At 36.4% G+C, this 26,417-nt stretch overlaps 2 protein-coding genes across 7 annotated transcripts in view; one reads left to right on the forward strand and one right to left on the reverse strand.

Moving 5' to 3' along the window:
- The window catches only part of LRBA (LPS responsive beige-like anchor protein), a 718,950-nt gene that overhangs the window by 401,055 nt on the left and 291,478 nt on the right, over positions 1–26,417 (forward strand). For 4 of the 6 annotated variants that reach the window (XM_087437546.1, XM_087437548.1, XM_087437549.1 and 1 more), the window contains exons 38-40: positions 164–324; positions 8,136–8,282; positions 10,811–10,947. In XM_087437546.1, coding sequence (XP_087293672.1) covers positions 164–324; positions 8,136–8,282; positions 10,811–10,947 — 445 coding nt within the window. The remainder of the gene's footprint in view (positions 1–163; positions 325–8,135; positions 8,283–10,810; positions 10,948–26,417) is intronic. The other 2 variants (XM_087437550.1, XM_014780201.2) reach the window with 1 other exon arrangement.
- On the reverse strand, positions 14,428–16,633 carry MAB21L2 (mab-21 like 2). Its single transcript, XM_004420908.3, has one exon. It carries the CDS (start codon positions 16,075–16,077, stop codon positions 14,998–15,000), a length of 1,080 nt encoding a protein of 359 aa, XP_004420965.1. The 5' UTR covers positions 16,078–16,633; the 3' UTR covers positions 14,428–14,997.

Genomic DNA, 26,417 nt, shown 5'->3' on the forward strand with positions numbered 1-26,417 from the left:
AGTTAAAGATTGCAGAAAGGGGAGTGTGAGGTGGAGGGAGAAATTAAGAGGAAGGAGAGCAAAAAAAAAGGCAGAGCAAACAAGGAGAGCTTTATGCAGAAATTCAGTGCTACCACGCTGTTTGATAATTGCTAACATATGTGGCTTCTCTGTTTCATTGTAGTCGTCCTCGTGAGTTCTGGCGCCTTGACTACTGGGAAGATGACTTGCGGCGCCGGCGACGATTTGTGCGTAACCCTCTAGGATCGACACATCCTGAAGCGACACTAAAAACAGCCGTGGAACATGGTCAGTGTATAAACCACTCCTTGGCAATAGCAGCAGGTACAATACTTGGTAATGAAGAGCATAACTTCATTATTACAAGGCACTGTAAAATGGTCCAATGCCACATTTCATACTTATTCGCCCTAGAAGGAGAAGTTAAATTTTTTATAGTTAGTGTAGGGTCCTATTAAATTATGGTGTCAAGTATATTTATTTATTATGTTACACATGGAAAACTTACTTAACATAGACCCTTTGTTTCAGAGTAGGAGGATAAAATATTTCTCCTTTTAAATGACACATTCAGCTTTGAATAAATTAATCCATGACGCTTGCCTTAAATCCATGAATATCAGAAAGACAGCATTTACAAACCAAATAGGTTTCTAGGTTCTGTTGTGTGTATATGGTTTTCCCTCAACCGTGGTATTTTAGCATGAGATTATGAAGTGGGAGAGATGGTAATAAATGTCCAAGTGCCTAGATACTTTCTGAGCCTTGATTTGTAGATGGTTGTGATAGATGGCTCCTGGAAAAATAGAATAGACATTATTTTCATATGTTCCTGTTCTGCATCATCTTATTATCAGAGCTTAACAAAACATGTTTCCTTTTTTGATGTAATGCATATCAGTATGATTGAGTTTAGGTAGAAGCCTGATGAGCAAATTGGAAAAACTGAAAAAGTCCTTTGGATTGATAATATATTCTCTTTGATCATAGGGTTTCACTTAATATTTTATAATTTTTGAAAGCCAATTAAGATATATTGATTAGGGGTAAAAATGCCCCTCTCCACATTAAAATTATTTTGATTATAAAATATAAATTGGTTATTTTTTAGTAAGATAAGAAATAGTTTTAATTTTTCTTTTCCAGGGTATTTAACATGCAGCAGCTTATGGTTAAATGATATTATGTAGTATACAAAATAAATGTTAAATTGCATTCAATAAGGATATTAAGAATTTAGATTAAAAGTCTGATCCTAGTTTGGCCTCAGTCAGGCAGCTTAACCTCTTGCACTCAGCCTTAAAGAGCCATTTCTGGAAGAAAATGTCCACAATATGTCATCAGATATAACACCAAATGTGACATCAGTCCTTTAAAATAAATGATCATACAGAGAATAGTCAATAACAAAGTGATCTAAAAGCAATAATAGTCTTAGGGCCCTACATCTCAACTAGAGGAGGTGGAGAAGGAGAAATAAAATATAGAATTAATTAGGCCACTTTTGCTGTTTAAGGTTCATGTACTTTTTATGTGGTGCCATAGATTTCAGAGTTATATATATATTTTTCCTTCCATTTTTTTGTTTTTGTTTTTTGGTTAATGACCTTTACATTGAAAAAATTAACCTTTTTTGCAGTTTTATCTTTTTCAGTCAGACAGATGTTACCATGTGCACTTAAAATTTAATAAGTATTTTTCTATCTTCTCAACTGTCATTTTACATTGACTTGTGAGTTCTGAAGTCTATGACAATAAAAATGTTTTTGAAAATTTTGTCTTTCATATCTGGAGAAGGGAACTTGTTTTCTAAAATTGCACATAGGCAAACTGTTCATCTTTTATGCTGAGAGAAATATCAGTAAATGAATTTAAAATTTGTGTTTTATAGATTTATAGATTTAGTATCGAGCTTATTAAAATCAAAAATAGTACATTTAACCATTTTGGGGAATTATAGAATTCTTCATAATGAATAAATTTTAATTTTGTTGTTGAACTTTACCTTTTAAAATAATATTATCATGTCAACTTTTTTAATGCTAAGAGTCTCATTAAAAAAAGATATTTATTAGCAATGCTTACTGTCCTAAGACTTTTTCATCCTGTACAGAAGTAGATTTCACTCTAATTACTCTAAATAGTAATTGAAACTTTAATATAATATTAGTTATCTATGTTTTGTTATACACTCTTAAATTGAGAGAGAGAAGTGAAGTTAAGCATTTTACATAATTCCATTCTATTTGGTATATTTTACACTAATCTTACAATGATGAATATTTAAAACATTCTGAAAGATTAAAAACAAATATTTAAATCTGAAATGTATACTTTTAAAAACTAACCAAATGTATAGGTGATGCTTCTGTGGTCTTCGAATTAAGAAATATGTCATATTTAATATAACAAGCTCTAATTAATCATACTTTGTATATATTTTTAATTTTAAGTAATAGAGAAAAATTAGACAGTTTGGAAACTCAGCACACAGATTGTACTATGGTATTGTTCGATGTCAGCATAATTTCTGCTAATACATTATGTAAGCAAAGAGCTTAATTTTTTAATGTTTTATTAAAGTATCTTATAGTTGATATTCAATTTTAATTTTATGTTAATTATGAAACTCTTTTTTTAATCCTAACTTAAACAATGAGGAAGCTAATGAAAATAAACGTATTAAGAATCAAGTATGTAAAACAAAACAATATGATCAAAAAGCAGTTGAAATTATAGAATTTCACATGGGTAAATACTATGCTTCAATGTTGAATATGAATACTTAAAATAGACATTACTGAGGACAGTATCTCAGTTTTATACTGTTTTATGACCTCACTTTTATTTATAATTAATTAAACTAAGGAGACAGGACATTTTGAAAATGCAGAATCTTAAAATATTATGAACTGTATTATCATGATCAAAGGAAGACATCTAAATATAAATGCCGTTGGAGATTAGTTATATATTTTAGTAGTAAGAGCCATCTTTTTTTATAGATTGATTTGATTTGAAGGAAAGCCTCTGGTGTAAAGGTGGCAGAGTAAATGCCTGAAGAGTGATGTTCTCTGTTCGGGCGATCAATACTAGCCCCATGACTCTACTTCTGGCTACCTTCTAGTTAAAAACAAATTTTTTAATTCTGACAATTTAATTGCCCTTCCCAAGTTCACATTAACTTGCTTGGGGAAAAGGAGTTTAGGTAATTTTTCAAAGAGAGACCCTCCAAAGTGGTTATTTATAAAAGTCATTTTGTAATGGGAGATTTCTTGAACTTTGCAGAAACTGAGTCATATTTTTAAATTAAAATTAATACTTCCTGTATGATTAAATATTCTGTATGGAAATTAGCAGCAGCAAGCAGAGGTGGATATTTGATTCTTGAGGACATTTTCTTCCATTTTATAGTTTAAAAATTTATTAGAAATCAGTTATAATGATGCGTAACATTCTCCTAATGCACAGAGCCCAGTTTGTCAGTTATTTATTATCAGAGCATTTTAGATCTGGAAAGAACCTAAAGCTAAAGTCTAGTCTACCTTTATTCTTTACAGGTAAGAAAACTGAGGAAACAAAAGGCCAAAATAATTCTTGGTAAATATAGGACTAAAGCCCGGGTTAACTGATGATAGTCAGTTTTTCCTACTGTTGTGCTATGCTGTCTTCTAAAATTCATTGTTAAATATAATGGGAATTTTATATTCAAATTAAAGCCACCTAAAAAATGTTTTAAGTGGTAGAAGGATTGGTTTTAATTCAAATACTGTAATAGTTAAGCAGTAGAATTCTATTGAATGCAAGACATTTTTATTTTGTACAGAATGTGCATGCTAATAGAAATATATGAGGAGGATTTAACAGTTTTAAAAGTATCTTGTATTCATATAGAATGATACAAGTAACTCATCTGATTTTCTAGAGATGACAGACCCTGTAGAGATCCTAAATCATGCTATTCTCTTGTAACTTCAGTAATGCCAGATACTATTGCTTCCTTTTTAGGATCAACATATACTAGATTCTCTGTCTAACACTTGGGGAACCCATGATCATTAGGAGATGAACTTGGCTTGTTCTCCTAATCATCCTTTGTAGTTTCACTGATTTTTCTAGAGTAACTTTTCTTGACTTGGAACCCTTTAGAAAATGCATAAACTATAAAGGGGAATTAGTTTAGGACAATAGTTGTATATAAGATATACATTATGTGTCCTGTTAAGAATAAATAGTCATGGTATCTACTTCACATCACACTAAGTGGATACCCATATTTATTTTATGTACATTTGAGGTCACTTTGTTATTCCAGTAGTAATCTTTTTTTTTAAACGAAGTGGCTAATTCTTAATATATAAACTTCTTTTCTGTAATATGGACTATCGATGATTCCAGTTCACTTGCACAGTGGACTTTTAAAAGGGGATTTATATATCATAAGAGGAATAATTTTCTGTGTTCTTTTTCTGTTTAATTTTACTTACTTAGGCTGTGTTGCATAGGTAAATCAACTCATGGCCACAGGTAGCTGTAAAGAACTTGAACTTGACATTTTGAGGACCAGCTTCTCTCTGAGCTCTCTCATTGCTCTTAGCTTCAGTGAATCAAAAGTCATGTTTCAAAGAAAGCATTTTCGACAGATTTCTCCAATTTTATGCAACAATTGCAGTTTATTTATTAAGTTAGGATAAATATTAAACCAGAATAAAATGTGAGATTAGATGAAGGCAGTCTGTTTCTAGTGATACGAAAAATTTAAACAGTTATCGTGTTTGGAAATAATTTTAATAGCCAGATGAGATCTGGATTGAGCTTTAAAATTGAACCGAAAGTATGTTCTGACTTCATCCAATTAAACTTTTATATTAGAGTAGAATATACTCACAGAGAATATCAAAAATAGTTGATACTTGTTTTAATGGTTGATTGAATATAAGGCAAACAAAAGTTAAAAATGTACTTTTCCCAGCACATATAAATATGATAATTCTTTCATTTTATGCTTAGGACAGTTTTGTTTTGATTTTGGGGGAAAAAAAAAAAGTTCTTTAGCAGAAAGCCTATTAGACCACTGAGAATTGAACACCAGCGCATGTGGTGTGTATTAGAGTACTGTTGGTAATTTTACTGCTGCTAACTTAAAATCCTCAAGGGAGAGTTAATTACAGGAAAACCATTCTAAATATCAGTAAGCTGCATATTTTCCATGACAAAATGTTTTTCAGTTGAGGTTGAACAATTCCAGAATCTGAGCTTGTAAAAATAAGTAAATAAATAAATTAAAGTGAGTGTTCATATGCATAGAGGAGACCTGTAGTACTTTAAAATATTTTTATAAAATTTTATATAATTCAAAAGTTATTGTGTTTTAATATGTGTCAGCATGATGAGAACATATTTAAAAAATTTTAAATTCCAATTGAAAGGGATAATTATATTTAGTGATCATTTAAATGAATGTGAATTTATTTACTGAGCTATTTAAACCATTGCATATTGCCACTGAATACTCTCATTTTTTGTGAATGTTTATAGATTAAAGGTTTTCCTTTTTTTCTTTCAAATGAGCTTGGTGCACTTCAGGACATGTATGGCAATAATCAGAGATAGTAATGAGCAAGGTGTTGAATTTAGTTGTTTCTAATGTGTTTGGCATATGCTCCTCAAATTTAGGTTTGGAAATGAATATTTTTTATTCTTTATTATGATTCTGATTTAACCTTTTAAAATGCATTATGAGAAACATAAGAATTAGTAAACTCATCAGTAAATTACATATACATTCAGATTTGTATAGTTGTTGTTTTTGTTTTCTGTGGCATAGTGGTTAATAGCCCAGATTTTGGTGCTGCACTGGCTGGGTTTAAATCCTGACTCTAGTTCTCACTAGCTGTGTTGCCTTGGGCAACTTATGTAACTTCTCTGAGTCTGTTTATTTATCTGAAAAGGAGAAATTAGCAGGGGGTTTATGAGAATTAAATGAGTTAAATATGAATGTGCTTTGAACACTCCCTGGCACATGATAAGTGTTATTTAATATTAGCATTATTATTATTTATGCTTTGAAGAAGGTATTGTAAATTCAAGAAATGAGAATGTAACATACTGACTTTGTACTAAAATCCGACTGGCAACTGTTAATTTATTGTAATTTATAAGAAAATATAGAAGATGGTGATTTTTCTTGTATTTCTCAGTGACCAATTTATTTTTAGTAAAATTGATAGTAAATTAGAAAAGATCATGTTTGGGCTAAGAGCAATGTTTATGACTTCAGAGTAAGGAAATATAAATACTTGAAATATAAACAATGATATGAAAACTTATACTGCTATTTTCCTAAAAATCAGTGGATTTTTGATGTATTTCTTTGGAGCTGTTAAAAAAATAAAGCTATTTTAATTAGGTACTTAAAAGTTTTTTCAAATATTTATTGAGACCTTCATGTGTGTGCAGCATACTCTGGTGTATGTGGGTATGAAGGAAAATAAGATTTTATTTACCCATAGAGGGTATTCAAAGCTAAATATGGATAGCTTCTTCCCATGACTTCCTTATTTAATAGAAAGCCCGTATGTTCTTTTAAGTAGTGCCATAAGTAATGTATATAAATGATATACATGGTGAACTCACAATAAATATGATAAAAATAAACTTTTACCTTTAACATTACCCATAACCATACCTATTAAACTCAAAGAAGCTTTGATTTGTCAAGTTAACCAGGTAACATACATGTACTTTAACTATTTATAATAAATTATATAGATTAATGTTAGCCGTGTTACTGCAAACTGAGTGCTTTATCCTGTCTGGGTTTGGGGCCTTATGCCTAGGGAGAAACTGCAGTGAGGCAAAAAGCCTAGCCATCTGATTTCCATATCAATAGCTGCTGCCTGTGTGGATCAGGTGCTTTACCTCTGGGATTTCCCGGGCTGGAAACCGGGAATGTCGGTGGTGGAGCGAAGATTCTAAACTTTCCCTTATGTGATACTATGAGCTTTTTAAAAATCAAAATCCAGAAGTTAGTATCTGCTTTTATGTGTTTCTAAAGGAGAAAGCTCAAAGCAACGGGAGTCACTCTGGAGGGATATGGGGTTTTGAAGTCAGAATTTTGAGTTTCAGTGTTTTCTCCTTTCTGCTGCCCTTCTGCTCCTCTTTCTGGTTCCATTGTCAGCTGTAGGTGCTCCGCAGGGCTTCTTTTTCAGTCTCTATATTTGGTGTACCCTTTCCCTCCTTCCTCTCCTTTCCGGCTGCCTTGTCACAGTGCTTGCGAGTCTGGTGCTGCTGCTCTCCACAGGCTGCTCCAGTTCGGGCCACGTGAGGCTTTTTGCCCAGATGCCTCTCGTCCCTGGCTTTCTGTTATGTTTGCCCCCGGGGTGTCTTAGCCCTTTAGTTTAAACACATGGAGGAGGTAGTGTTTGAGCCTCCACTTAGTTTCCACACTGCTTTGCTCTTGGATGTTTGTATAAGGGCTGAAGTGGGGGTGCGGGTGGGGTGAAATGCAGGCAAGGGCAATGTGAAGAAAAGAGGGAGGATGGAGTGATGAGGGAGCGATTGCAGCTTCTAAGAGCTGCTGTAGCTTTATTAGTGTCAGTAATATGGCTTCAGTATCTGGCCTAAATCTTCATTGGCTCTGAATCTCTCTTAGCTCTGACCTTTCCTGCTTCTGAATTCTCCTCCACAGCCACTCCCCAACCATTCCAAAATGTTTGTCAGTGTAATGTTATTCGCAGGAATGAAGCAATCTTTCTTATTTTTCAGTATTAAGTAGGTATTGTTTCCAAAACTAGGTTCTCATTTTTTCTTGTAACAAATTTCCAAAATAATGTGCTGCTTTGAACCCTCTCCTGCCTTAACTATAAGTAAATAAATGGTTCGGTGAGCGGCGCAGGGATCAGATTTAATGGGATTAGGGTGCTTGTTCAGGGTAACGTTAGACTAGGCTTGGGGAATCACGTTTGTCAGAAGGAGCACGTGTGCCATCCCAGTCACTTTCCCCACCATGGATGACTCTCTGTGTAAAAGTGATTAACCAACTCTGGCCACCTATCCTTACCTCAGTTCCCTGCCCCTTTGCCAAAGTACTCTTCCCAGAGCTGATGGACAGCTTTGTTTCCTTTTCATTTCAGCTGCAGATGAAGATATCCTTGCTAAAGGAAAACAGTCCATCAAGAGTCAGGCTTTAGGAAATCAGAACTCAGAAAACGAGATCCTCTTGGAAGGCGACGACGATACTCTGTCATCCGTGGATGAGAAAGATTTAGAGAACCTTGCTGGTAAATTCAGTGGTTGCGTGGATATTTTAGCTAGCTCTGGGCCAATAAGCATTTAATTACTTACTTTTTCAACTGTGACGGCTAGGACTACCAAGTTTACACCCACAATTACATTAAATAAAGGTTGTTTTTGGTCTTCCAAACATTTCCCCCTAATCTTCAACACTGTTTCCCTCTTTATTTTTCTATTTTATTCAGTCTCTACCCTACTCATCTTTTTCTTTGACGAATAATTTTCACTGAAAAAGAAAAAAAGTTTAAAAGCAGCAACAACAAAACAAAATTGGTTCACCCATCCCAAGGGAGTTACCTAATCTCTATAAAATGAGAGTTATAAGTAAAATTCTGCCAGTTGTTTTGTAAATAAAGCTTGGAGGCAGATGAGCTATTTGTTTTGATATACAGGTCTTAGTGAACAGGCTGCATATACATTTACCTTTCTCAAAAAATCCATTCCAAGAATGCTGTCGCTTTTCATGGGATTCACATATTTTATCTGATGTAGGAATTTTGATTTGCACTCTGCAGATTTTCAGTTTTACTTCCCTTTTGGGAAAAATTCTCTTGTTTAGCCTGAAATTTTAGTCATTCATTAAATGGCTTTTTTCCTTTAATGCCTGTGGCTCTGTTCCTCAAGGAGGAAAGTCTGAAAGATTCTACAATTTCTATAGGTGAAGATTATATAATCTTCTATTTTGATCATTTTAATTTAAGAGAAAAGGTATCAGAAATCTTTTATTTAATTACGTATCTGTAACCTGGGCTACTATACAATGAAGGGTAACAAAAAGCAAAAGTAGATGATGGTATCTTCTCTGATGACCGTAAACCTCTCTGTAAAGTGAAATAAAATTAATTGGAGCATACTGTTAAGGGATTTCGGGCAGGAGTAGAGAATAAGGTAGACACTACGACACTGCCATTCTGTAGTCTTTTTCTTCACATCCATTTACCCATTTCTTTCTCCTTTATTTTGCTTCTTTTCTTGCTACTAGTAATACATTCATACAGTAATAGAGGTGAAAGGGGAGTTTAATTATATAATCTTGACAATGGCAATAGGATTAAGAAGTAATCCACACTAATAAAGTGGTGTGGGTTAGAAATGAAGTGGAAATTGTCAGGGGTCTTCTGTAGGACCTAGTCTGCCCTAGCTCCTGCAGCTGTCTGCTTACCCTGTAATTGAATGTCTTAGAGTGATTGAAAAAATGTTATTTCTTCTCAGGATTACATGCTAATGTACAGAGGGCAAAGGAGACAGCAAAAGAACACATAGCTGCTTATTTCATCCATTTATAGGGATGAGCTTTGGGAAATCATGGCTGTTCTGCAGCTATCTGCTGCCCATCTGCAAACACAATGTATTTGTACATTGGGAATAGAGGGCAAAACCTGCTCTGATCTCCGCAGAGCATCCCTTCTATTGTCCTACTGGCACACATTAAGATTGATGTGAGATTAAGGACCAACACCCTTCTAACAATCGATGGAAATGTCAATTCATCTGAATTTTGAAACACTTATTCTACCATTGATTACCTGAATAGGTGTACTGTCTTTATAGGCACTATATTAATTCAGAACTACAAGTGCCAATCTTCTCTTGCTGTTTTCTTCACCTATAGGATTGTACAATAAGGAATTGACATAGGATTTCAAATTCTTTACTGCATCTATCTCTACCTAAATATATATATAATATAGCTATTATCTTTAGTCCTTATGTTAGGTTTAGTTCTAGTATACTTTATGCTCTTCTATCTGTAGTGAATCTGTTGTTTTCAGTAGCAGGCTGATTTGTCTCTTTGATAAGCCCTGTGGAGATTTGATTATTCCAATAAAAATTCATTCACTTAGAAACCCACCCTCCAGCTGTTTACTCCCAGAGTCCCTGAACTACACTAATATTAGATTTGGAAGCATTGAACAATATTTAACAGTGGAAAGGCAGGCTTAGAAAAGAAGTATTTTTACCAGTTTTTCATGGGGTAATGTTGTTATGGAAGAGGTTTTGCGTCAACCTGGTACAAAATCTTTATCAGAGAATATGGTTTAATGTTTCTTACTTCACTAATAAGCTAGTGATCTTTTTGTAATCATGCCTCAGCCAAGCTCGAAGCTAACCTCTGGCCCTGGAAGCCTATTGAGTCTTCCTTGCTCCTAGTTGTTGTTCCATGTTGTTTGATAGCCTGAGGCTTGTTTTCTAAATGGAATGTGGATGGATTTATTTAGGCAGAGCCCTTCTTACCGGGAGATTAGACCGAAGCTTTGTAGACTCCTATAAAATAATTGTATCCTAGTTTACTGTTATCATTAACTGCCTAAAATCTCTTAGTATGAGAATCCTAACTTTGCATTTTCAGAGGAAGATTTGTGGTGGACAGAATTTGTAAGTGTAGAAGGAGTTAGCAGGCAATTTGGTGCTAGAGATGAGAATTTAAAAATTAAATAAAATTTCTGCTTGAATCTGTTGGATTTTTTGAAAAATGTCATTCCAACTTGTGCAGCTTGTCTTTTCCTTTTGGCAGGTCCTGTTAGCCTGAGCACACCAGCTCAGCTGGTGGCACCATCTGTTGTAGTAAAGGGCACACTTTCTGTCACCTCCTCCGAACTCTATTTCGAGGTAGATGAAGAGGATCCTAACTTCAAGAAAATTGACCCCAAGGTGAGAAGATGAGGAGTGGGTTTCATTTCTATGGGTTTTTTTTTTTTTTTTTTCCTCATAATGGGATGGTGGGCTGCTGTTGGGTGTGATTGGCATTGGTAAAATCTGACAGACTTAGGGTAAATTTCTTGCTGAATTGCCTCTGACTATATGCAAGGCAACTATCTTCCTTAGCTTATGATTCCCTTACCAGCTAGTTAGATTATTGAAGTTCATTTAGATTCAAAAACAATTTCCACTTAATTGCATTTATCATTAGCTCATTCAGAGGCGGGGGGAGAACCTCGGGGAATATGGCCTATAAATATATTTTGCCTCAAAGGGTCCAGCCAGGGTGAATTAAGCTACAAAATTCAGTGAGATTGAGAGTGGAATTATTTTGTTTAGCCTTTATATCTTCTAGATATAATACCAATATATCACTCTCCTTGCTTTGTCCTCATGACTTACTACTCTGTCGTGCACGTAAGCACGTCTTGTGTGTGTGTGTGAGATACCTCTGTTTCCCATTACCTGTAGTTGATTTTACAAGGCACAGCATAATTTCCTATTCTTAAATGAAAATGTAATTTCCCCTTTAAAATGTATTTCTGATTACTTTTCAGACCTTGGCAACTTTATTTTACTAAGAGACATTTGTGGCATAGCCATAAAGCCAAAATTAGGTTATTTCGTGAAAGTGAATGGTAGAATTTGTGCTGAGAGGTAATAGTCTCTTTTAAAATGAGCAAAATAAGCAACGTGTAGAAAGAGAAATGGTTTTAAAAAATGGAATAATTTATTTTACAGGCTGATAGCTTGTGTGTGTGTGTCCACACACATATATATTCTGAGTTTATTGGTAAGAGGTTCTTTCGTTTTGTAATTATGTGAATTATTAAATTTTAGTGATTTAGAAGTATTTCAAAGTAGTTCTTAATAAAAATGTTTTATTAAAAACTTTACAAACAAATCATCTTTTGTCTTATGTATGTTTCTAGCACTTTGTTTCAGAATTGCTTGCTGCCTTTATTAAGACAGGATTTGGTAGACTGTAAGAAAGGAAGGCTATGATGGAACTGATTGTTTTGAGCTTGATAATTCAGCTAATCTAAGGTAGAGGAAACTTTAATTCTGAAATTACATCAACTTAGAAAAATTTTCTACGTTGTTCATGTCTGAAATGGCTGAAAATGTATTTTAGTTTCTTTGGGAGAGAAAGGTAACCAAAATTACTTGAACTCTCTAATTTATGGTAGTTTGTGAGTTTGAGAGGCTGAAATTTAATTCAGAATATTCTGTTACGCTTTTGGACATACATGGCTTAAAATCTAAAATGTGACTTAATTTAAAGGTGTCTAATGAATTGTTCTCAATATTAGAACCTCTGCCAATCTTTGCGATTAGGCTGTTTGAAGTTATTTACTCCTTTTTGGGGAAGTTATAACTTTTACTTTCTTCTGATTTTATTCTATGCAGCATCATTAAATTAATTTTTTATCCCGTGTTGCTAGTGCAATACAGGATCTTTTAGTCTAATCACAGAAGTGATCTTGTACCACTGCAACCAGCTTAATGCTACAGAAATCAAAACTTCTGCTAATTTATATTCTTAAAATTTTTTCAGCCAATTATTAGAAGGATTTTTGATTTTGTATAGACATTGGTTCTTTAAGGTATTTTGTAAATGAGGACACTTGTATTGCTGCAGTGTTATTCTTTTTTTGTTGGTGATACCTGCATTAAATTAAATAAGGAGGGAAAAAAAGATACTGAATTTGGGGAATTTTTGTTTCTTCTTGTCAAGACTTAAAAACTTTTTTCCTGGGATAATTGGAGGGAGATATGTGTCTAATGCTGTAAATACTTTTGTGAGTGAAAAAAAAAGTCGTTTTAAGATGGCATTTTTATCTTTTAAATTAAACACTGTGCCCTTAAATCATTCTTTGTAAATGTAAGCACCTACTACTTGCTTTGAAAATGTTCTTAAAAATCAGAACATTTCCCCCAGAGATTAAATTAATTTTATATTATTTAAAGAAATTAGTATATTTGTCTGAACCACTTAGTATTCCAGTGAGTTTGTTCTACATCTACAGGAAGAGAGACCAGAGAAAGATATAATATAGGTTGAAAGAGTGGAGATGATTTCAGAACTGAGAAGATCAAAGTTTATATTTCTAACACAGAACTATTCTTAATAGGGAATTTTTGCCAGGAAATCTTAAAACTTGAGCCTATTTAATTAAGTGAACTAGGTTCAGAGTCCTGAGTAGCTTCCTTGTTTTTCATCCATCTCTGCCATCCTGACGCTCATCACTCCATACACTCCCTCCCCCACTCAACTTCTTCCTCTGATCTTTAAAATTGCTTTTTAGAACATTTTTCTGTGTATCTCTGATTCATAGATTTTCTTAATAAATTAAAAACTGGGCTAATTCAAAGAATAAATTTTAAATATTAAAGGATCACATCTGACATGTATTCTCTACCTGTGCCTCATCATTAGCATATCTAATGGAGTGTATAGTTACCTCCAAGATAAAGACAAACCAGTTCTTTTGTGATGCTTTCAGTTTTACTGATTATTCTATTTTCTAATCAGTTATTTCCTTGTATGAAAAAGAAACCTTTGTTAAAGGTGAAACATTGAAACCAGTACATTGGATTGTTACGTTAAAAAAATAGAAAGAGGATGAACATACTTTTCCTATATGTAAATTCTCGAAACAGTAATTTTTCTTTGGTCATAAAAATAGTATCAAAACCTTTTTTGTTTAAGTTGCCTATAAGCAACTTCAGAATAATTGTGAATAATTCTGAGAATTTGATAAAAAGTATTCATACTTATGGCATTTATAGCTAAGCCATTTTGAAAAACTGAAGTAATTTATAAATCTGGATTGTTCATATGACCATTTCCTGGGGGAAAGGGCTGTTGCTTTAACCATTTTATTCTCTTTTGGTGTGGTTGATTTGTTAAGTTTTTGTTATTTAAAGCTTAAAGAGGACAAATGATTGAAGGAAAAGAATCAACTGATTGTGTTAACTGTTCAGAAAAGAGCCATAAATATTTCCTTTGTAATTCACACTCAGAGTGGATTTTTTTTTAAATTATGGCATAAGAAAGCAAATCTCTTAATTTTGAATGTGAAATAATTTTTTCCTAATTTAAAAATTAGGATCACAATCTGTTCTTGCAAACAAAATCTGTTCTTTTCTCAAGTGTGAATTAAGATATTACTTTTAATATTAAAATCTATAGAACAAACATATATATTATAGTTGGGTAAAATTAGTATTTTCTCTTTTCTAAGGGTTTTTGTGGGAACTTGTATGGTTAAATACGCTGTAGTTGTAAATTTTGCAAATTAGAGTTCAAATGGAAGCTTCTTGCATTTAGTTCCTCAAGTTCACATCTTTACATTGTAAATTATAAATTGCTGATCTCACCTGCCTTTATTTAAGAACAATCCACAAACAGGCAATTACAATGTAAAGTAATATTTTTATTACTGTTTTCAACAAGACTGCTTAGGGTGAGGGTAGAGGTGCGAGAGAGGGAGGGACACAGTCTGACATTGGCACTGAGATACACTTAACATCAGCAAAACTTTTTAAAAGAGAAATTTTACATATAATTAAATACTTTTTTTCACTTGGTGACAACATTCAGGCAACCCAAAATGAAATGAAAGAGAGGAGGAGAGAAGGAGAGGGAGAAAGGAGAGAGGGAGAGAAGGAAAAAGGGAGAAACGACTATACATTGATTTGAAAATGTACCTTGGGTTTCATTTTGTGGTGGCAAAGCCCGATTGCTTCTTTTGTGTGACCTTTTAATTTCACATTGTTTGGAAGAAAACGGTCACTTTTGTGCAAGAATCTGGTTGGTGGTTGGTTTGCTCTCTTTTTGTTTGCTTGTTAATTAACGAAGGTCTTCTGCCTGGTTCCTGTTTCAGGTGGCTTACATAAAAGTTTGTGTCCGGAGTTTCCACTCTGTCGCTGAGTTGTGTGTGTTGTGTATTTGAGAGCATTCCCGTTTGTGTCGCTTTTCAAGCAGTCCCCAGCACCCTATAGTTTGTCCAGGCTTTTGGGATTGGTGAGAATTTCCCTGGCCAACCTCCAGGTCTGCTTGGCAGCGCTCTCCAGGGCCGAATGGGGCTTGCCCTGAAAAAGGTCGAGGTTGGGCAGAAAGTAGTGAGGGCAGCGGCGGCACTGCAGGCAGGAGATGAGCTGCAGCAGGATGCCGTTGAGCCGATCGCCGAGGCACGCCTCGTCCCAGTCCGTTTCCCGCGGGTGTTTCTCGCATTCGTACAGTAGCAGCGTCTTCATGTGGTAGTTATTGAGCGGCTGGCCTGGCAGCTCCAGGTGGCGGTCCCGCAGCGTCTTCAGCACCGAGAGACACTTGTTTCGGCAGCCGCCCATTAGCAGGCGGTTCTCAGCCTCCCCGAACTGTAGCACCCAGGCGTCGCTCTCCGCAGAGCTCTGCTTGCCGGTCAGCGAGTAGCACTCCTTCGAGAGCAAGTTGAACCCTTCGGCCTTGACCTCCGCCACCCGATTGGGGCCAGGCCAGGGGATGTGGGGCATAGGCCACTGTGCCGCACTGCGAGGCCAGATACCCGTGCACTTGAACGCCGGAGTGATTTGCACCACGTAGCGCTCCCTGATGCGCAACTTGACCTCGCTGGTATCTGCGATCATCTTGACCACATCCCGATAGCTGCACTTGTCCACCGCCTGAGCCACCAGCGTCTGGAAACGTGAGCGGATCTTGCGCGCGGAGAGGTAGCCGGACGCTGTGATGAACTCGACCCAGAGAGACATGCTCCGCTTCCGCCCATCGCTCAGTTTGAGCACCGCGCAGCCGGGCAGCGAGCCGTCGTCCACGAAGTTGAAGACGCCCATCTGGTTTAGGTAGAGCACCACCTCGAATTCTGTGGGCGAGATGACCTCCAGCCCCTCGTAGCGGGCGTCGATCTCGCTCAAGGAGCTGATGAAGCGAGGCTCCTGCACCTCCACTTCCTTTAGCACGTCCGAGACCACCTTACAGACCTCTCGGATGGTCTTGGCGATGGCCGCCTTGCGCGCTTGGCAGCGCTCAGTGTAGTATTTATTGAGCTGGTAGACCAGCTTGGCCTGGGCGGCGATCATGTTGGGGCAAAGGTCCGGGCTATACACCGGCGTCTCGCAGTACGTTGAGGGATCCAAGGCTCACGCGCTGGTGGTGGCCCTGCGGCTGGCGGACGAGGCGGTGCGCTCCCCCTAAGCCCCACTTTCACTCTTGTTTTCCACCTGGGCTGACCGGCTGATGCTACAGCCAGCCGGCTTGCTCTTTCTTTCCCCGCTTTCGAAACCGTTTTTTGTTCTCCAGAAAATAAGAGAAAAGGTGATCTTTGAAAAAGAAAAATACCTGCTGAGACTTTTTTTTGCTTTCTCTTGATATGTAAAATAAAGATGTGCGGGAGAGATGAAGGGGAAGGAGAAAAAAAGGGTGAGAGAAAATTCAGGTTACGCTTAGATGTCTGCAGCCGAGATTGCCCAGAAACCTGGAAATTAGGTCTTTTAAGTGCCAAAGTAAATTTAAAAATAAAAGTGAAACATTCAATGTTTCATTCTTAAAACTTCCCTCCCACGCTGGTAGGACTTCTTCACTAAGCGTAGGTGAGTGCCTTTCTCCTCACCCTCCCCCAAATGGAAGGTGAAGGATGTAATTAATGTCCAGAGAGCAGCGAAGTGCAACTCAGTTCACCGCACACTCGGAGGTTTGCAGATGCCCCGCACTCTCAGCGTGTTGGTCTGGTTTCTTCTTAGGGGGTCGTGGTGTAGCAGTTTTCCTCTTTTCCTACTGGAGGCGTTGTTTGGACTGGGTTTGTTTGTTTGCAGTGGGTTCTTCTTGTCTTTCTCTAGGTGCAGACCGCTGGAAGTTGTTTGATATTCATTTCTGCTTCGTAATTTATAATTTTAGCCCTCACAAAATCTGTTTTAGTGTGACGAAGTCGTTGCTTGCGTTGCATCTGGGGTTTAGTTGTAACGATTCAAGGGTTTTTCCTCTCCTCCCCCTTTAGGTTGCTTGTGCAGATTCGACTTTCTGAGTCGTCTCTCCCTCCTCCCCTCCGACGTCTCTCTCTTTCTCTCTCTCCTCCTAATCTCTCTCCCTTTCTCTTTCTCTCTGCCCCCTCCCTTCCCGTCTCTCCCTCCGTCTCCCTCCTTTACTCCCTCCCTTTCTCTCTTTCTCTTTCTCCCCCCTCTTCCACTTTCTCTCTCTCTCTTTCTCTGCCTTGCTGTTTCCTGGAGTTATTTAGTTTATGAATGGTCCAGTGCCATCATGAGGGGGGTGGAGCTTCAGTTCCTACAATCGCTATCCGAGCTGTCAGTGCTTTAGCCAATCCGAGAGAGAAGACAGGCATGCTTGGCAGACGGTAGCAGCCACCGCTGCACTTGATAAAGAAAGGGGGTAAAGAGAGAAGTAAGAAAATAGGAGGAGATAGTAGAAGTCAAATGCTCACACACATTTTACAGCCCCCTCTTCTTTATCCTTCTCTCTTATCAGTTGCAAGGAAGAAAAAGAGAGTCTATATAGAAGGGACTTCCTGGAGATGGCTGGAGTAACCGAGGGAGAGTAGCAGTGGTTCAGAAAGGTTCACTTTTTTTTTTTTTCTCTATCAACATGGTGAAGAAGGTGCAGACTCTAACAGAATTACTTTTGCTTGAAGGCAAATGGGAGGAGGAAGGTGAATTTGGGAAAGGACCTAAATTTTTCTAGATTTTCCCCTCTGGCAAAGTCTTCCTCCCTTCTCTTCCCATCCCCTCCCATTGTTGCCAAGAGCCAGAGCAATTGCTGTATACATGTATGGGGGGAGGGAGTGGTTATGGGGTGAGGGTTTATGACCATAAATCTCTTTTCAGTAATTTCCATATGCTGTTGAAAAACAGGGCAGGGCAGAAAGAGTGCAAGCACTTTGTTTGATAATTACTTCATAATTAACGTTCAGATATATTTAATACTATTACTTTATTATTACAAGAACTAGTTATTAGAGAGAGAATATGTTTTAGTTGTGAGAAATGGTGCAAATTTGTATATGGTAGAATTTTGTTAGATATACCTTTAAATTATAGTAAGCCACTAAAATTGTTTTAAACTTAACAAAAATGAAGGGAGGTAAATGTGAACCTGAGTTAAAGTTTTCTTAAAATGTTAATGTAAATCTAATTTTGAATATATTCTCAGGCAGTACAGAGTTTCACTTGTAAAATAATTTTATTTTCATAATTGACTCTTGCTTTTAAAGGACTTCATTGCTGCAAAAATCTATAACTATCCTGTTATTGATTACACAGATGGCTTCACTCCTCCCTTGGCATTTCAATGAAACGCATGGGTGTGCTTTTAGTATATGTGTTATCCTTTCAAGCTGTACCTATTGTAGCCTTTCGGTACTTTTGAATGAAAAAAGCTGTTAACAGTGTTTCTGACTTGCTTAGTATTGACGATTTATGTATGAACCTCAGGTGTTTGGATTCTGAGTCTTTTTAAGACAAATCAAGTAGATGAGATTATTTTTAGTTAGATTTCGGACGGTATATTCTCTGAGAACGCTATAAGAATAAAACTCTATGACGCCATTTGACCAAAGACTTCCTTTGCAAAACCGGGTATGCGGCTTTTGCAAAACCCCTTGGGAGGGCTTCACTTGCTCTCTGAAAGCCGGACCAGGTGTACCTGAATTCAATTGCATAGGGAAAGTTTATTTCTCTCCATGTATGTGATGTCAGATACTTGGACCTCGTGGTTCTTTCTTACGTGTCTGGTGTGGACCACTGGTACCTTGTCACCCCTTCACTCTTGTTGCCATAAGTCCTTTTCTAAAGAACTATTTGGCCTTTTTTTTTTTTTTTTTTTAATTCACTTGGATTCGTTGCCTAGGATCTCTTTTCAGTGTCCAGGAGTTGGGAAGAACAGTCGGAAGTAAGCATACGCGAAACTCTGGGACGCAGAGCTTAAGTCAACTTCTCCGGAGTCGCGAAGACTTGGGGTGGCTGCCGGGTCCAGCCTTCTTGGGGAATGCAGCTCGCGTCTCGGAACGCTTGGTTGCAGATGGATCCAGAGGAGCCGCGGCCCTCTCGGGGTTCGCGCATGGGGGAAGCCCTGACTCTGTCGGTAACCTAGCTATTGCCTGAGAGGTCATACCGGCGCTCTGGGAAATATTACTGGGCAGGAGAGGCATTTGGCTGCAGGGAGTTGTGTGACCAGCTGGGAGAAGATCCGTAGCCGCTTCTCCCGAGAGCAGTTACCGGGCGGAGACTCGTGGCGGGGCTAGAGGGTGCGGAGCTTTTCCATCCCCGACCCTGGCGGTGGCCTCTTCTTGGCTGTCCCTGGTCCTCGAGTGGCGAATGCCTCGCGCGTGGGCTGGCCTGGCCTGAGACACTTCTGGGAGTGAGTGTTTGCAAAAAGTCCCCGGGGGTGAAGGCAGTTGTCCATGCTCAGGGCTCCAGTGCCGCGCCGCCGGCCACAGGTCCGCGGCTAGGCGCCCAGCGCGCTCCGCACGCGCCCTCTCCTCTCGGGTGGGGCGGCCCAGGCCACGCGGATCTTTGCGCCAACACTCGCCTGTCACCCCACTCCTCCCGGCTCTGTCAAGCACGACTAAGTTTCGTCGCACCTTTGTCCCCGTGTTTCTCCACTTTTACATGCAGAGGCTGAGGGATGATAAAACGTTACAAATGTTTTGATTTAAAAACAATTCATTACCAATTTACCCTGTCTAAGGTAGATGCTCTGGTAAATAATAAATCAGTTAAACAAAGGCGACTTTAATTTATTGCCGTGGTACTAATTAGAAACATCATTCGAGCAATAAACTTAAACACTTCCAGCAAATAATGCTCCCTCTTGCTAGTTCCCTTCCTCCCCCCTCCCCCACCCCAACTCACTCTGGCTGCCTCTGCTCTATCTAAGAGCTGCTTCAGCTATGTGTTTGCGGATCCGCTCTTCCTCTGGTTGAATAATTGAAGGAGGAAACGGTATCCGAGGAGGCTGTAATTGAAGAGCCCCTGTCACCTCTGCTTTTATGTGTGTTAGTATAGAAGTCCATCAGCAGCTCCTTGATGGTGTATTAAAACGAAGTGGCAGCCCCTTCTGCAGGAGATATGGTATTCTATTAAAGGAGACCAAGTGAGAGAAAGAAACTCTAGAGGCTAAAAGCCACTTCAAGTCTTCAGACCGATTGATCTGTATTCTCTTGTTATAATCCGTCTCATCATACTTGAGTTAATGAGGCAAAAGGGGGGGGAGCGAAATCTGATGGTCCTTGACAAATTCATTAGGGAGGCTGCAGGACATTTTATTTGACTGTTAAACATCTTGTTTGTTTGGTTTAGGCAGTGCCAACATCAGCATGCTTCTGCCCAAACCTATGATGTTGGGCTGGCTACAGACATTCCTAAAGAAGAGAGGGAGGATATTCAGGGTGTGATTTGAATTTTTTGTTTTGGGTTTTGGATAGTCCATAACCTTCAGACTTCTCCAGGCTTTACCTTCACCATAATTACATTAGGAACATTTATAAAAGTGTAGATGATAATAGTGAGGTGGGCGTGTTTTTAGTTATTATAAACTACAATATGTATGTTTAAACTTTATTCTGAAAATTTTCTGTTTCCTTAAATTGTCAAGTTATAGCAATTACTGTACTAGTTTTTGAAAAATGTGAATGTTTAAATTTCAGAAGAGTAGCCAGATTACACATTACATCCTATTTTTACTTGATCATGGTTAAATAAACTTTTAATTTTTAATTGAATTTCTTCTTGCAGTGAAACACTTATGAGTACAGAAACTTGGAAATAAAAAATTTAATGATTTATACAAATATATTTTCAAAAGAAAATTGGAATATTTTAATTTGAGGGACTTTTTATATTTAAAATTAGAAGCAGAACTGGGCACTCCATGAATGGTGATAAAATAAGGTGATAAGTTGACAGAATACTTAAAAAACTGAACATACTTCTAATTGAAGAATAATGGGCAGTTAAGCTAGAATGTTAATCTTATTTTATTCTAAGGTAATACAGGACTTGATTTTTCTCAAAATTTTTCTTGAAAAGAAATAATCCAGTTGTGATACTTTCTTGCAGAGAAAATTCAGTCCTATTTTCCTTTAGCAATTGACTTAGCCTAAGCTTAAGTGCTTTGAGAAAGAACCCTGTCTTCCATTTATAGGAAAACAATATGAGAGAAAAAAGAAAACTAATGCTATTTGCTTGTCATTTTTATACATTTCTGCACTGCTGATGAAGCTTGAACTGCTGCAGGGAATGTATAGATTTGAAAAGAAATGACTCAGTAGTTCATGTTGTGTTTCTCAGAAGCAAAACCTAACTAATGGCTGAAGTCAGTGCTTCTGTACATCTGACAGTTATAATCCTGTTTACATTTCCAGGGAATACAGAATTCTTAAACTGTTTTCTTTTTTGCTGATCTTCACTTAGAAATGTGTTTACTGAGTTAAACTTCAGGGCATTTTTACTTTATCATATCACTGAGACTTAAAAGATATCCATTATTTTATTATCTGTAGAAATAGCATACCGTATTTCAATAATCTTTACTAAAGAGTGTACAGATTTTAGATTATATGATTTTGTTTTCCGGGAAAACATTTTAGAAGTATTCAAAAAATAATCAGATTATTGACTTTAAAAAAAAATCAACTCTCTGAAAGATTTATAGTTTTTGGAAAACAAAGGACCACGTGTTTACCTGTATATATTCTTATCCTCCAAAATCTAACTTTGAAACATCTACGCTGTTGCTAAATTTTTGGTTCTTATACACTTAATCATTCAACATATTTATTAAAATGCTTGAGTTTTTAAAAGAAAAATTTTGGAGGGGGTCAAAATGTAAATGGGAAAATAACTATTAAATTCTCTGAATTTAAAAACTATTCCAGTAAAAAGAGAAAGTAAATAACCCAAACATAATTTGTTAGTGTATTTTTGATGAAATTTTATTGAAGTAATTATATTAAAATATCTGTAAGAAGATTTAACAACAACAATTGTCAGGATTATACTATCCACATTGCATTAAAAGTTAACATACAACCACATTCTCTGTCAAATGGTCTAGTTTTCCCAAACTCTGAAGTCTCGTAGAGATTGTTTCTCAGCTATTGATAACTATTATTCTGGAATCAATCTAGAGAATAATCAGTAATTGAATGTTTTCTTTGAACAGTTCAGCTGTGGTGCCTATTAATTTTAAATGGTCAGTCTTGCTGCTAAAACAAGTTGATGTTGTTTTTTTTTTCTCTCACAAAATAGCTTTTAAAAACAAAACAGAAAAACGTGTAATCTCCTTGATGGGTAACCCAAGGGTATTGTTCTCATTTGAACAGTTTGAACTTAAGATAATGTTCTATCAGGTGAAAGCAATAGCTTTAACTTTGCATAGTAAGCCTATCAAACTGTACTGAAAAATAAATACTTTTTTGTACTTTTGAGTATTGTTTTGTGGCCTTTTAAATTTTTTTGGATTAACTTGGATAATATATTTAATTAGTGATGTTTACACCTATTAGACTTCTACAAGTCTAATTCTTCTATTATTTAGTAAGAGAAAATTGAGAGTACGATATGTTAGTTTTTTCCCAAGTTGAATAACAACTGAATATATGAGTACTTTATTAAGCTATATATAATTTGATGTCAACAAAATGTACAGTGATAGAGCAAAGAACTTGTATTCAGAAAAATGGAAATAAGCAGCTTTTAGCTTGACTGAAAAGTAAATACTATTGTATTACTGAGCTAGGATATGAAATGTTAAGACAATCCAAGTTAATTCAGCAAGTATTTTTCAGAAGGTGTTTCATTGAACTTACCGTATTCTCACTTATGTTAGTATATGTCTTTTGGCGTTACTAAGAAATCATTTAGCTTTTTCTCATTTTAAATATACATATTTTTGAGTTGTAGCAATTACATTCTTTTATTTCCATGTATGTATGGTTAAAAGTTGTTCTGAAAAATCTGAATAAGTTTCTCTGCCTTGTCTATCTCCTTTTCTTCCTTCCTTCCTTCAGCAATTTGAACTTATTAATATACTGTGAGGTAAATATTAAATTTTACCTGTCAAATAACTTTGGCTTTCATAACTCAGTATAATCTTCAACAAAGGAAAGGGTACATTTAGTAGAGCCAACTCTTAACTATTTAAGGAATGATTATATAATTTGTGGATTATTATTTGTGTCTCTTCCGCCTAAAGAACCAGATTTTACTGGTCTTTAATATCACTTCCAGAAGATATACAGGAAAATCAGAATGAGTCGATATTGAACTTGATGCTAAATAAATCAAAGCTTTTGATTTCAATTCAGTTCAGTTCGATTCAAGACATCAAGTTTTATGGTTTAAAAAAGGTGTGATATCCTTTGTTTAATAAGATAATACTACTGACATGTGTAGAATATATTTCTTGGGAATCTTAGATCCATCCCCACTCCCATTTCTACTTTGCCTTGTGATCAGTGCCAGACATTTATGAAACAGATGATTGAGATTAGGGATGTAGATTATGCCAGTATGAGTTGTACTTAGTTCAAAATATAAAACTTGGCATTATGTTCTATATTTCTTTCAGGTCATGTGAGACATTTTGTGGACCTATGTTTAAAATTATTAGTTAAGCATATCGTATGGGTCGGTTTTTGTTTTACTTTAGGAAACTAGCCTTTTTAAACATCTTAGTTTATTTTAAAATATATGGTTCTACAGCGCTCCGTCTATATTAGTAGTAGTAGTAGTGGTAATTTGGCATCAACCTTCTGCTAAGATTAGAGGAAATTTTTAGTGGACTTTGTGTTGTTTTTAATGGGAATGTTAAAAATCTAGCCTGTTTCTTTCTTCAAACATTGTGAATTAGAATGAAAGTGATGTGCTGAGAGGTTTCTCTGATTCCTCGTAGTGGTTAAACAACAACAACAAAAATCCTTCATTGGCTCTAACATATGTATAGAAGACATCTGTGTAGTATAAATGAAATAATATTTGATGATCTGAGGAATGGAAACTTTTCCTTTAACCATCCAAAATAAAGCTAGGATATAAAACAGCTGTCTTGGCCTATGTGTATCAAGGTTCTGCCAGTCTGTTTCTTTTCTGAATTTTCCCTTTCTATCTTCCCTTATTATCTTTGGATCCCAAAGAATCATTCTCTTATTTTCTGACTGGTTCTGTCTGTAGACAAAATCTGGGATGGTAGGTTTAAATCAGCCTAGATAGAGTGAAAAATCTTTGATCTATGGCTATGACTGTTTCCAAATGATTTGCTTGCTGGGACCAGACACTATCCATGCCCTTTCACTTCGCTATGAGATAGGTGCACACAAAGGACCTGAAAGGCTACCAGATGCATAGTTAATCATCATATTAGATAAGCAAAAGGTTCCAACCATACTTAATTAGATCTTCTATTTCTAATAGTTGTTTGGTCTATAGTACCTCGTTGGTTAAATGCTCTACAAATCTTCTAATCTTTTCTGCAAATTAGTCAAGGCTTTCTATACATTGTAGCATTAATTAAAAATGAATGATACAAAGCTATGTATTTTTTTAAAAATATAAAGTTGTTGCTGTCACGTAACTTACCTGGATAGATAAGATAAAAGGAGACAGTATGATAGTATCTAAAGAACATTAGTCTAGGGAGAAAAAGCCCTGAATTTTTGTCGAAGCTTGGCTACAAACCATCTGAGTGACCTTGATCAAGTCACTATCTCTACTCACTGTTTTCTCAATTGTTAAATGGGGAGATGGATTAGGAGTTTTTTCTACCTCTTCTACATACAGAAATCTGTAATTTCCTACCATAACATGATTAAAGTTGATGTTTATATCTTTATTGGTGGATTTCTAATCAGAAATCTTTCTATGAAACAGTACTGCTCTAATATAGGTATATGTGTTTTTAACATGAAAAAATAATAGAAAAGAATAAGCTTACAAATGGTTATATTTCATATTTTAGACTTAAGGAAAAAAATTACAAATTATGGATAGGAGACAATTGTGAGGGAAAACCAAATGGCCAATTGGAATAAATTCTAAGAGTATACTAATTATTGCTTGATAGGAGTTGATCATAAAAATATGAAAATGAAACAGGCTGTGTATTCTTGTATGTATAGAAAAACAGTATGTGTTTAAACATGTATACAAGGTTAGCAGGTACATGTTTTTCTCAAAATATTGAATGAACTTTCATTGCTTCTGACATTTTCATTAAGATTACATATTCTGTAAATATCAGTTCTTAAAGCCAAATAAAGTTCAGATTCACAATTAACTTTAAAAAACAAAAGAATGGTTAGTCTTCTCCTTAGAGAAATGACATTGCTTTAAGCAACTGTAATATTACTGTATTCATGTTGTGTTAAAAGATAGATCCAAGAAGGGAAATGGTTTTCAAAACATGAGTCACCAAAGTAAGTAAAGTTTTATCCTACTTTCTCATGCTGTTCACTTGTTTTCATCAGAAGATCTGACAAGCATAAAAGTGTTTTACAGATGTTCTTAGTTTTCCTTCAAACTGTAAAAGATGCTCTATCAGAGTAGCATGGTAGGAAATAATTTCAACACCTCCTTTCAGTTATGCGGTAACTTATTATTTATCTAGACTTGTGGGTATTTTTGGAGGAGGGAAGTGAGGCAGGAAAAGACAGCATACTGAGATCTAATTGTTCTCATTTTGAGATATAGATCAATCAATCTGTCTGCTATATTATAAATTCCCTCTAAAATAGCTTTTCAATTGGCATAGTTGAGTTATTTTTACTTCCATGTTGTGTTTTTTTGGAAGTCCCTCGTTAATGCAGTAGGAGTGCCAGGTGACCACCGAGAGGGTTGTTGATGGATACTTTGTGGGGTTGCAAAGTGCAAACCTAAAAGACTAAGAGATGAGAAATGCATTGCTGTTTGTGAATTTATGTTTTATCTCACTTCACTTGAAAATTTATGAGTGGTGTGGCTTAAGGGTGCTGGAGTTGTGTGTTCCAGGGCTTGCCCCTACTGATAACACCCTTGTTGGCGTGAAAGTGCAATGCAAATTATGACAGTTACAACCTTCTGTTTTGTTTAACCTGTCAGTAGATTTCCTGGCTCAGTGCTGAGGGCAGTGGTGTGTTCAGCTAGTCCATATTCACCTAAACTTAAAAGGTCAGGTTTCTACAGGCAAGCCTAGTCAAAGCCTAATTGATGAGGAGGGCAGGGAGACAGAATTTACTGTTCTGTTGGCTAGTTTCATATCGTTAGGTTGTCCCGAAAGCATCAGGCAGTCACAGCCCCTTTCATGTAAGTGCTGACCCTAGACAGGAGCTGACAATCAAAGGAGGCAGCCACAGGAACCAGTGCAAGTAGGCTATTGATTTTTCAGTTAGGTCTAAGTAGTTTGTAGTATGGGTAATGGGTGACAGAGGCAGGTATGT

Source organism: Ceratotherium simum, chromosome 12 (genome assembly GCF_057802395.1).
Source record: "Ceratotherium simum simum isolate JZ-2026a chromosome 12, ASM5780239v1, whole genome shotgun sequence".
In the NCBI taxonomy this organism is placed as follows: Eukaryota; Metazoa; Chordata; class Mammalia; order Perissodactyla; family Rhinocerotidae; genus Ceratotherium; species Ceratotherium simum.

Bases quoted from the DNA above. Each gene is read 5' to 3' on its own strand.
- MAB21L2 (XM_004420908.3), bottom strand. From the start codon at position 16,077: ATGATCGCCGCCCAGGCCAAGCTGGTCTACCAGCTCAATAAATACTAC.